The 12545-nt window shown below is 35.9% G+C and overlaps 2 protein-coding genes across 2 annotated transcripts; one reads left to right on the top strand and one right to left on the bottom strand.

The window, feature by feature from the left end:
• Window positions 1–4499: 4499 nt before the first annotated feature.
• On the top strand, window positions 4500–5859 carry LOC112282562 (uncharacterized). The gene is made up of 2 exons (XM_024520302.3): window positions 4500–4689; window positions 5192–5859. Exons 1-2 carry the CDS (start codon window positions 4515–4517, stop codon window positions 5473–5475), a joined length of 459 nt encoding a protein of 152 aa, XP_024376070.1. The 5' UTR covers window positions 4500–4514; the 3' UTR covers window positions 5476–5859.
• A 285-nt stretch (window positions 5860–6144) lies between these two features.
• On the bottom strand, window positions 6145–10839 carry LOC112282561 (putative CoA ligase CCL12). Its single transcript, XM_024520301.3, has 13 exons — window positions 10341–10839; window positions 10066–10195; window positions 9661–9914; window positions 9352–9556; window positions 9172–9212; window positions 8833–9035; window positions 8400–8620; window positions 8165–8259; window positions 7668–7884; window positions 7309–7434; window positions 7070–7168; window positions 6618–6824; window positions 6145–6442 (listed from the first exon to the last, which is right to left on the bottom strand). The coding sequence occupies exons 1-13, from the start codon at window positions 10610–10612 to the stop codon at window positions 6323–6325; spliced, it is 2190 nt and encodes a 729-aa protein (XP_024376069.1). The 5' UTR covers window positions 10613–10839; the 3' UTR covers window positions 6145–6322.
• Between the last annotated feature and the right edge of the window lie 1706 nt (window positions 10840–12545).

Here is a 12545-nt window from a genome sequence, read left to right as displayed (position 1 = left end):
GGGACATTTTTAATACATCTAATATATAAAGAGAAATTTGAGTGGAATAAAGAAGCTAAAGTATTTTTTGAAGCTTTCAAGACAAAATTTATTTTTGCACCAATTTTGTATTACATTGATTTATCTAAGGTATTTATTATAAAAATAGATGCATCACACTTTGCTATATGTGTAATGTTGTCACAAAATAGAGTAAATGATAAGCTCTACCTAATAGTTTTATATTCTAGAAAATTTTCAATAACCACGATTAATTAAAAGATCTACAATTAATTTTCAATTGTGGATTCATTTTAAGAAAAATATCATTATTTAGAAAGTGCTTTTAATTTAGTCACTATATATGCGGATTATAAGAATATCAAATGCTTCATGTTGGTATGTGTTTTGAATCATTGCCAAATGCATTAGAGCATGGCTTTATTTAGATTTGATTTTAAGATTACTTATCAACCCAAAAAACAACAACGTTTATAAAATGCTCTTATTAAAAAAATTTATCTTACATCCAAAGAAACCGATGCATTTTTTGCTCAATAAAAAAAAAAAAAAAAAAAAAAAATCTCTTGAAGTGAAAGCATTTTCATCTTTGAGCAATGAAATTAATATTAATTATTGATTCAATATTTTTGATGCAAATTCAATCAAGCATGTTCTTTAATTTTCTTATTCATGATATTAAGAATAATTCTTCTAAGTTTTATAAGACTTCTAAGTTCAAGTTCAAAACTAATTTATTATATATTAAAGAATAATTATATATATTAAAAGGCAAAACATAATTACATGTTCTTCAAGCTTTTCATGACTTTTTAATAGTTAGATATTTTAGAAAAAATAAGAGTTACGAGCTAATATCTAAAGATTTTTTAAGGCTTCAAATGTAGAAGGTAGTCAAAGACTTTGTACAATCATGTGACATTTGTTCAAGTTCAAAAACTCCTTGTCAACAATCTTATATACTTCTTCAATCATTATTAATTCTAAAGTAATTATTAGCTTTTATTTCCATAAATTTTATTACAAATCTTTTAGCCTCAAGTTTGCATAATTTTATATTTATAAAAGTAGATCATTTTGTCAAGATAGCACATTTTATACTATATATAAAATCTATCATTTTTTAAAAAATAACTCAATATGTTTTTGATAATATCTAAAACTATCATGGATTACTTAAGGATATTATATTAAAGAAGGAGACTCAATTTGTATCAAGATTTTCTAAAATCATTTTTAAGATTTTAAAGGTAGTTATAAAGCCATCTTTAATTTTTCATCTTCAAATCAATAGATAGATGGAGTAAATAAACTAAGTTTTGAAGGAGTATTTGAGGTATACCATCAACTATCAATAAGATGATTACACAATTTTTTTATTATAAATAAAATTTTCTTATAATAATAAGATATATTCTTTTATAATATATATATATATATATACATATTTAATAATTATGATTATTATCCATGATTTGATGCTTTTGACTTTTCAAAGTTAATAATCTTACAACAAAAGATTTGACAAATTGTTTATAAGAGGTACATATAACAAATTATTTATATGAAGGCACAACTAAAAAAAACTCAAAAATGATAAAAAAAACCAATGCGGATGCTTATGATAAGAAGTAACCTTAATTCTATACTGGTGACAAGGTATAATTACTTTGTCACAATATTAAGACTAGTCACCTTTGTGATAAGTTAAATTATTGTAAGATTGACCATTTTCTATTTGTGAATAAATAAATCCAATTTTTTATTGATTACATCTACTAAAGTCTACAAAGATCCATTCCATATTTTACATATTTCTTCTTAAGTCATATAAGACAATGAATATCTTGGAAAGAAGACAAATGATACTTCTTATTATAGAAGTGTATAATAATCAAGAGTTTGAGGTGGAAGAAATCTTAGATTCAAGGTAGTACCAAAATAGGTTGGATTATCTTGTTCATTGATACGAGTATGATATTAATAAATGTCCATGAGAGTTAGGTAAGAATCTTTTAAATGCAGCAAAGAAGATTGATGTTTTTCATTGACAACATCCATCAAAATCAAGATAAAAAATAACAAATTTTTGTTGTAAAAGAAATGAGTTCAAAGAAAGATAACTCTCTATTTTTTTATCTTTATTTATAGTTTTTATATATTCTTGTGCTAAGATGAAGAATCAACAACTAATAGATTTAACTCAAGAGCTATCATTTATTGACTTACTAGATAAGATATTATGTTTATTACAATCTTCAAGATGACATAGTCAAGATTAAGATCTTCAAGATTGATAAGTTCTTTCTTGAATAGATGGCAAGATATAATGCATATGGTATTACAACTTTAGAAGAAATTTTTGATGTTTGGTGATTTTATTAGATGTAGGAACGACTCTTAATAGTCTTACAAATATTTTGATTGAAAGAATTTATGAATGCTTCAACAATGATTAAATAATAGGGTGATCTTCTTGCCTTGAAATGGAACACTATAGACAACTGAAAAGACCTATCAACCACCTTCAAAGAAAATAAAGATAAGAGTATATAACAAACATAATTTACAAGATCTTGGACTTTTTCAACGTATGATGACCACTCATCATATTAGTCATTCCTAGAAGGAAGGATAATGTTACAAATATACATATTTACCTAAATAAGAAGTATTAGATAGAAAATAAATATAGGTAGATTTAATATTATCTTATAGCAAAGCTTCTTGGAAGCTTCATAGATACATCTTTGACTTTATATATGTTTATAGTTGATTAGTAGGTTAAAAAATTGATCAATAAATTATCCATGTATTACACATGTGGATAGCTTGTGAGACATGATAACAATGTGAACTGCATATAGAAAACTTGCCTTGTAAGTTAAGATATGTGTCTCACAAATTAGACATGTGTTGAAGATGTTACCACATAGCTCTTAGTTGGATAGTATATATGAAAGGAAGAGTGTGGCCTACTTCACTCTTGTCAATGCCTTTCTAGTTCTACTTGTTACTCTTGTCAAAAAATCTTCTTGTCTTTGATAATAATCATTCTAATCATTCTAGTCTTAATATTATATTGCTTTTGGAGTGATTTTTTTTTTTTTTTTTTTTTTTTTTTTTAAATTACATAAGAGTATTTTAAAATTCTTCTTATTTTAATTCATATCCTTGATATACAGAATAGAATCAATTGTTAGAAGAAGCCTTTGTAATGAAAACAAAAAAGTAGTTACAAGCATTGTTTTCTATTATTTGTCTTCAATATTTACCTGCACATCCAAACAAGCTATGGAATAAGTTTAAAGAAATTCTTGTAATAATGTGGCTTATTGATTGATTCTAAATTATAGAATTAAGATACCAACAAAAAGACAAATATTAAGTTATGGACTATTTTTCTTAATAATTGTCTTTAAGAATCAAGCAAATAACATATTGATTTTTCATTAATATCATTGTAAAAAAAGAATTCGAATGAAAGTGATACAAATTAAATATTTATGGAGCATATGACATAGAATTGTGACAAATTAAAATGAATGGTAGAAGAATGTTTGTTAAAGTTGAATAATGAACAATATACCATATATTTGGATATCTTTGCTTTATTGGATAATAATCTTAAAAATTTATATTTTTTAGGAAGATCAACAAGAAGTAGAAAACAATTTATTTACAATATATTAGTTTTTAAGTAGCAAAAATGGTAGAAATATTATTTTATATGATGTTTCTTTTAAAATTGTTATATAACTTTTAAGTAATAGATGGACTATATATTTTATGTTTAAAATTTTGCTCCATCTTAATGAAGATTTGTTTTGCAATATTGTAAAAAATGTACTATATACAAATGTATTAAAAAAGATTGTTCTTATCATATAGAATGAGATACCAATATAATATTTTTATTGTGATGAGGTAGTCAATAGAACTCTCTAAAACATAAATAACACTAATAAGTTATTTGGTGGAATTACTTTTGTCTTTAGTAGAGATTTTTGATAAATTCTTTATGTTGTCATTAATGGCTTTAAAGAAGAGATTGCTAATGCTTCTTTGCAACAATCAAGGATTTGGTCTTATATTAAAGTATACAATGTATATTTGTTTTATTTATTATAAATATCAATCTAAAAAATTTAATAGATAATATATATATATATATATATAGATGTATATGCATTTCTTTTTTAAAAAAATTTAAATTAAAAGATATAAGCAGAATAATAAACATACTAATAATTATTTACTGTATATATTGAAAGATCATCTCATCGAATTTTGTAGCATTTTTTTCTAAAGAATTAGTGACCCTTCCTTATAAAAACATGTTTTCACAAATCTCACTCTGCCTGTATGTGCATATAAACTATTGCTACTTCTACAGAAAAATCAATGTAAAACTCTCCACAACACACAGACACACACTTACAAGTAAAATAAAAAACGACAATAAAATAAGAAAAAGAAAGGAAGAAAGGAAGGAAGAAGAGGGAATTGGAAGAATGAGGAGCAGGAATGGAGCACGAGCCTGGGCCAGCCTCTTTAACTGTACACTTCGGCAGCAAACCCTAGTTCTGTTTCCACACCTCGCTCTGCCTCTCATTCTTTTTGTCTCGCTCTCTGTGTTGCCGTTCCCCAGCTCCGCATTGCTCCACCGTCCTCGTCGCCACCTACCAGGTGCGTACCACGTCTGGTATCAGCGATTTCATGCTTGTATTGATAGTTTGCGATCGAACAACGGGCTAGGTTTGGAATGTCGCTAAATTGGAGCTAACCCGTTGCACGTTGTAAGTTTGTGGATTGTTGATTCCGAGAGGCTAAGGATGAAATAGCGGAGCTACGGTCTCATGTCTGCTGATGAGCACGCGAATTCCATTATCTTGTGTGTATGGTTTTTGTGGATATTTCGGTTGAAGTGAGCTGATCCGTTGCCGCGCGTGATTCCCTGGCGGCTGTTATTTTTCGTGTCCTTGGGAGGTTGTCTATGCTTTCAAGGTTTTTACAGATTGAGTTTAATTAGGGAAGGATTCTACTGCGGTAGGCATGACTAATGTGAAGCTGTTCGTGTTGCTGGAATCAACAATCTGATTCAAAGGTAGTTCGTCATTTAATTCTTGAAATGATTCAGGGCCGCACAGACTTCATGATATTCAGTTTTGAGTTGGTTTTAATTCTGCAGGCGCAACCAACATGGCATCAGCATTACGGAACCTTGCAAGCCTGAAAGTGAAGGATGTTCCGACGTTTGTGAAGTCATCACTTAGCAAGGAGAAGGTCATGCAGGATACTTGGTCATGGTTGTACAAGTACAACGAGAAGTATGTTCAGACTGGCAGCATCAGGCCTTTGACTGATGTGATGCTGTCTGTTGGTTTCCTCTCTTACGCTATTGCTTGGCCTACCGAGATCCGGCATTTGCGTCATGCTGAGGAAGCTGCCAAGCATGGCAACAATCATCATTGATTGGACTTCCATATAGTTTCCTACAACTGGTTAGATCTCATTTTCTTCTCCCTCTTGGAAAGAATCGTAATAATTTTGTTCGTGTAAGGGTTGTGGACATCATTCTTGTGGACATCTTTCCCATACCCCACAGTACGTGGTTTTACATAAAGATGACTACTTCATGTGTTCGAATGGAATGGAAGACCTACGGAATTGGAATAGCAGAGGAGCAGCAGTTCAATGTAGTTATGCGGAGATCTGGCTTTGTGCGTTGCATAGAGCAAGAGCAGCTACTGTATTCACTCAAACTTGATTTTTGTAGACAGCTGTGAGTGGCACGTTCAATGAGCAAGCCATTGGTTGTGTTTGATCGCTCAACATTCAACATGATTTTTTAAGACACTCGAGGTTCAGGAGTAATATTGTGAAAATCGTAATGACAATGAACAGGATAAGCAGGTCGATTAGTGTAGTAGATTGTGTAGTCTCTCCCAGACGCACACAGATGCTGTACTTTGCTTAATTGATGGGCACTGACCTCGACAATATCCTTAGCTCAGTGTCGTACCCGACAGAGTATCTTACGTTTCCCTACCTGACCCACTTTCAAATTCTGATGCATAATTTAAACAGAAGGCGCGGCTATTTTTTTGCTAAGAGATGATATCGCTTTTTTGACTACGGCGATTTTCCAAGTGTTTCATAAGCAGTCCTATTAAGCTGATAATTAGAATTACATGCCGATCCCCAGGAGAGGGTGCTGTCAGGAACCTGTTTGAAGCTGCTACACCTATCATTGTTCATTTAAATAATGTTAAATAATACATTGTTCGAGAAGTCCGGTGGTATTAATACGGGTAGAGTTTTACAGTCGTGATTGGGGTGCAGAGTACAAGAGTTTCGCACATTCGATCCGCAGAACGCGTCTTAGTAATTTGTTCGATGCTGTTCGTGGAAAATCTGGGAACACGGCCACTGCTCTTACCTGTGCAATACCAAAAAAATTCAAGCCAGATCAAACCATTCGTCAACTCAAAAGCGCCAAAGATTTCTTTACAGAAGAGTACCCATTTTCCTAGCTAACTCAGCAGCCCTCTGCTTGGTTGGCGACTGAATGCAGGTTATAGACCAATGTGAAGCATACATTAGTAGCTGTGTACCTTGAACAAGGGGTTCAAATTGGACATGACATGCGAGAGGAATATTTTCTGAAGCTCCTTGCTGCTTATGTTGTAACCTGGTTTGAGCACAGCTGCAATCACCAACTCCTCTGGACCACCCCTGGGTGGCTGAACGGAAATGGCAGCGGTTTCTTGGACGGATTCGTGAGCCTTGTTGCAAACTTGTTCAATTTCAATAGCACTCGCCTGGAAGAAATTCACGAATTAGACACTAAAAGACTACTGAGGATCTAATTACTGAAACAAAATCCAGTCTGTTTTTGTTCCGTTTCGTTTCGACTTCATTAAAGGACAATCCTCAAATCCATGCCCTTCGTTCTACTACTGAAGGTTTACCACCTCGCATCCTCGGCAAGCAGATCTGTAACGCCTTGTTTATTCTCTTTTTTCCTTAAAAGAATGGAAAAGAAAATAGATCAAGTGTTTCAAACCTTGATGCCGCCGAGGTTCATTGTATCGTCGGACCGTCCATGGGCTTTGTAGAACCCTCCATGAAATCTTTGGAAAATATCTCCATGACGTCTCAATTGCTGTGAATCACATGAAAACAAATATCAGAGTTGGCATTCGAGAAAGTTAGAATCATTAGAACCGACAAATTGGGAGGAACCAACCACGTCAAGAGCAAGTGACATTCTTTTATAAAACTGTTTGAAGAAGGGGAAATCACCTTCCCATTGAAGTGGGGCATCCCTTGGTAGTAGACTTTATGGTGATCAGCGTTGAGAAGAGTGCTCGATGATCCAAAATTGTGCGGATGGAGAACTAATTCACCTGTGCAGGCTGCCTCATCTGGCTGTTCAGTCCAAGTCATAGGGTCAACAATAATTCTTGTGCTCATGATAGATTTACAGTGGCATGGCACACCCGCGAAACCAACTAGACTTAAGAGGTTTGCAGAAACATCCAGGTTTGAAACTGCAACACATTCGAAACAGCGAAAGAAAAACTCTCCAAGTAACATCTGCCAATCATGTAATGGAAAATGCAACCACGCTGCACTATATCTGCCGAGCTGCGATTACTTACATATGGATTGTTGGAGTCGTCGAGAATGTAAATCCGAAAGGTCATTCCAACGGTGCTGAATGCGGCAAATGCCTGAGGCTGCACCAGATTGCCGCCCACGTACATTGCTCCCAACTCTGTGCCTCCACAACATTCCAGTACTGGCTTATATCCTGCCTGAGCACTCAACCATAGGTCATCATCGACACTCGATGTTTCTCCACTTGATCCGAAAGCCCTGCAGTTTTCATCAGGAATGTTCAGAATAGACAGCTCTTGCATTTTGTTCATTTGTTTAAATCTACGTCTACTGATGTCTCGGAAGACAATATTATTTGCTAGTAACGCAGTTTCGCAGTTTTCCATGAGGGCAAGTACGAGTTGGCACAACCTAACGCCAACTTTGATGGCACGGAGGAAAATTACAAGGATAAGCTTCCATCCGATCATCTAGGTGAACGCTTCAGAGCCATGAAGTAACACTGGAGGAGAAAGTGAATCCAAACTGAATCACATACCGGATGGCAGTCCAGTCGAGATTGGCCATGCAACCGGACGCTTTCCAAGCCCTCACCAGGCTGGGGACCGTTCCTAGCATAGTTACCTTAGCATCCTGCAATCGCAACACTTGTTACCGAGTGTCCCAGACAAACCATTATCTCCTGAAAATGCAGGAGGACAAGAGGGAAGAATCTGCACACTGAATTCCAACAATGTGATAGTCTCGGTGTTTCGGAAGAGTTGAGGAATTACCTGCACGAACTTTCCAAAACCTCGATCCAGAGGTGAGCCGTTATACAGAGCTAAGGTTGCACCATTCACGAAGGCAGAGTACACGATCATTGGTCCTACCATCCAGCCCAGGTTCGTCGGCCAGCAGAGCACATCTCCTTGTCTTGAATCGAGGTGTGCCCAAGAATCTGCTGCGCATCGGAGGGGTGTGTGTTGAGTCCACGGTATTGCCTTCGGCTCACCTAAGACATCCAAGGGCTTATCATTCTATGAGAAAAATTTCGGAGTAGAGCAAATTGCACATGGTATCAAGGGATGAAATCAATTGACTCAAGAGCTAAGCAACGTGGAAAAGGTTTAAGATTGTGTGATGTACTACGATTCTACTGATGCACTACTGACAGATTTCTATGATTAGTTCTTCACCGAAACATCTCGTTCGGCAAGCTCTAACCTGTAGTGCCCGACGAGAAAAGTATGTTGGTGTAAGAATCCATAGACTGTATCACAGGTTTGTACTCATCCGGCCTGCTCAAATGCTCTGCTCGTACCAAAAATTCATCCCATGATAAATCTCCGTTCCTGAGACTTAGGCTGGATGCTTTGCCGTCAGCGGGAAGAACGATCGCAAGGGGAGCTTTGCTCTCGATCACACGACTGCAAAATGGAATCGTGTAAGAACAAATTAGTTCACTCCAATTCAAAATAACGACAATAATGCGCGTTAACAATAATTATGAACAGATCATCTCAACAAATAACATTGATCTTTAACAGGAATGGAAGTGCATACCTATACAGAGGGAGCTTCTTGCCTCCTCTTTGGATTACGTCCTGATATAGCCCCAAATCCAGTACAAAATGAGTACCAACTTAACGTGCACGACTTGCTTGTAGCTTACTTGCAGGCAGATCAATTGAATGTTTTGGCTGTTTATGAATTATTGACAACTTACAGTGCAGAAATACAGACCTGGGTGAAGATAGCCTTGGCTTTCGAGATTCGTATGCGAATAGCTATCTCTTTGGCAACAAAGCTGTCAGGAATGGAGACAACGACACAACCTGCAAGGATAATGGCTAGGTATGCAGTGACTGCCTGTACGTTCATCTGCATGTCAATCGCAATTGAATCCCCTTTCTTGAATCCAAGCGCTTCAAGAGAGTTGGCTACGCGGCTGTCAAACCCCCAAAAACATGAAATAAGACCTCATTGATCTCAGAATAGCCATAAAAACAGCAATAAACTTATGAAGATTCCATACTCATACTTAATCCGTACCTGACGTCGGCCCGTAGCTGCGAGAGAGTGATCTCCCTCACGGGTAAGTCGTCCTCACCCTCATTGCGATACATTATAGCAATGCTAGAGTCAGTTTTGGAGCCTTTCGCAGCCAAACAGCACTCAGCCACATTCAAATGGGCACCGGGAAGCCATACGCCTCCTTGGTTAGCCTCGTCACTTGTGTCCAGAAAACATCGTGGATGTTGGTGAAATATTAAGCTCTGATGCTCCCATACTAGGGGAAGGTATAGCTGCACAACGCGAACCCCGTTTCCAGCACGAACACTAACTCGGCATATCGGACACAATAATTGCTGAACGACAAATTTCGGGAAAATCTATTCAATCGAGAACTACTGAATCATTACACAGAATGAAAATGTCGCCCTTGCAGTAACCCACCTCGGGATGTTCAAAGGACCAGCGTTGGAGCTCTGGTAAGCTTTCTGTGGGGCTGCGGTACTTCTCCCCCAACACCTCGCGACCCTTCCTTTCTAGAATTCGTCCCAGATTTGACTGTCGAGCAATTTCCCTGCATGAGATGCAACAATGACAGATGAAGCAGGGGACAACACCAGGAGAATCATCACAGAAAGAACAGGAGATTCTACACTCGAGTGAAAGCTTCAGAACCGCACGACGAGATAGAGAATTGCAAAGAAATGTAGCAAACTCACGGCGTTGGGATCCATCCGAGGGGAGGTCCACGCGTGGAAACGTCCCAATCTCCATAGCTGGAGTAGTACAAGAGCTGATGAAGAGGAAATGGGTGCCATGGCCTCAGCAGCTCCTTGGAAATTCGCTGCCATATATTGGACTGGGAGCGGCGTTCTTGAGTGACGATCGCTTGCAACTGAGCAAAGAAAACGCCAGCATCCTCGCGAGAGAGCCCAGCTTTCACGAGATGAGCTTCCGAAACCAAATCGATGGTGAACCCGCTCTCCTCCATGGCTCCCCGCACTACACCAACGCACTCCTCTTCACCATTTGTCGGAAAATCAATACCATCACTCTCTCCTCAAAAACGTTCACAGAGCTGGAGCCTGGCTCACACCTAACAAGCACGAAAGAGTGTGGGTCAAACTTGGTGACACACACGACGACGTCGCAGAAACGGAATCGAAACTATGGTGGAGCTTTTTGACTGATGCGGGCTCTTCTGACTGATGCACATGCATTCCTTCCTTCCTTCCTTGCGGATCTGTGACCTTTTTCTCCACTTTCGCAACGACAAAGCTTCGCCGCCGAAGACTCTCTCCACGACGACGACGACGACGATGACGCGTGGTCCATGGACGATAAAGATGATCGCGGCCAGAAAGAGGAAAGACATGCACGTAAAGACAAGCCTGGCTGTTGTATGCATTGAGACTTTGGGGATGATGGGGAGGATTCATGAAAGGACATACAGTGTAACTGTGTGTGTACATGCAATATCTACTTTCTTGTTGGTTTGAATTGTTGGAAGACATTTTTATGTGACGTTTTGTTTCACTTCATATGACGTTGTATGACATTTGTATTTGGTTTTGGATTAAGATTATTTATTTATTTATTTATTTATTTATTTTTGTTGTTGTTGTTTCCATCTTATATGTTGTTATATGTTATATATGTTATATGTTGTTGTTTCCATCTTATGATATGTGAATGATATGTCTTCATTGTTGCAAAATACTCTATTGATCCACCCATTTATTAAATTGATCCACCTCATAGTATTCATCTTTAGAAAAATGGATCATCTGGCAAAACCATTGTTACAATCATGGCCCTTGTTCCTAGCCCCCACTCCCTTTGTTCCACCCTTCTTCATCTCAACCCCCTCATTCCCCTCCCTCCATTCCCAGCTCTCATCCCATTCCCCCTCGTTTGTTCTTTCCCCATGATAGGGTGGGTCAATTTACTAAGATCTCAATAGAATTTTTCCTTTATTATCAACTACATTCTAAGTGTCCATGTTTGTTTGAAATACCTTTGAAGCTAAGATGCAGAAAGATGTTGTTTTAGTCTACTCTTTGATGTATCATTTGAAGTTACATCAATATTTTTTGATTTTTTAAAATTTCAATATAAATCTTCTAATTTTTTTTAACGTACAAGACCATTTGTTGGTCTGGAAAAATCAAATGGCTACATGTGGAACCTCTTGCTCAAACTAAACTTTGCTTAACTATTTTGAGGTGTGAAATCAACCACAGTTTTTTTTTTTTTTTTTTTTTTTTTTTTTTGTGTCTGTATACATATTTAAGTGCATTTTGTTTCTTTATATATGTAGATAAAATAAATTCAAAATTACTGTAATATTTTGGCTCTTTGAACGACCAAAAACTTAAAATTTCCAATTTTAGAAAAAATAAAAACAAGAAAAAAAAATACCAGTACAAATACATATAAAATCACATGTATATTGGAACTGCAAACATTCACATCCAAAATATTTCCCACCCTCTTTGCACTGTATTTTTGGTTATAAAAGTTTTAAATTGTATGTTTTAAACCATGAGAATAATGTGGTTCTTTTTCATTTATTAAGTATTATGTGAATTTAAAAATTATTGCAATATTTTCAGTGAAATTAATTTTCATAAGTTGAGTTTTATCATTATATGTTCAAGATTTTAAGCTTGTACTTCAACTCGTATTAAAAGAATATGGAAATCTAAAGACAGAATTACTTATTGAAAAAATATTTTTATCAAATATTTTAAAGCCTCTTTGCTATTTAGTCATGTTTTTACTAATATTTGGTATGTGTTGATTTGTGCACATATTTCTCTTGATTATTATTTGTCTTTTCCGGTAACAAATTGAATACAAATAACAGATGTTGTTCAACATATAATTCCAAACGAGTAGTTTTGAAATGAAATTTGCAACCT

Source organism: Physcomitrium patens, chromosome 5, assembly GCF_059467195.1.
Source record: "Physcomitrium patens ecotype Gransden chromosome 5, ASM5946719v1, whole genome shotgun sequence".
Taxonomy (NCBI): domain Eukaryota; kingdom Viridiplantae; phylum Streptophyta; class Bryopsida; order Funariales; family Funariaceae; genus Physcomitrium; species Physcomitrium patens.
The sequence above is the reverse complement of the archived record's forward strand: the minus strand, read 5'-3'. Positions and strand labels throughout refer to the sequence as shown.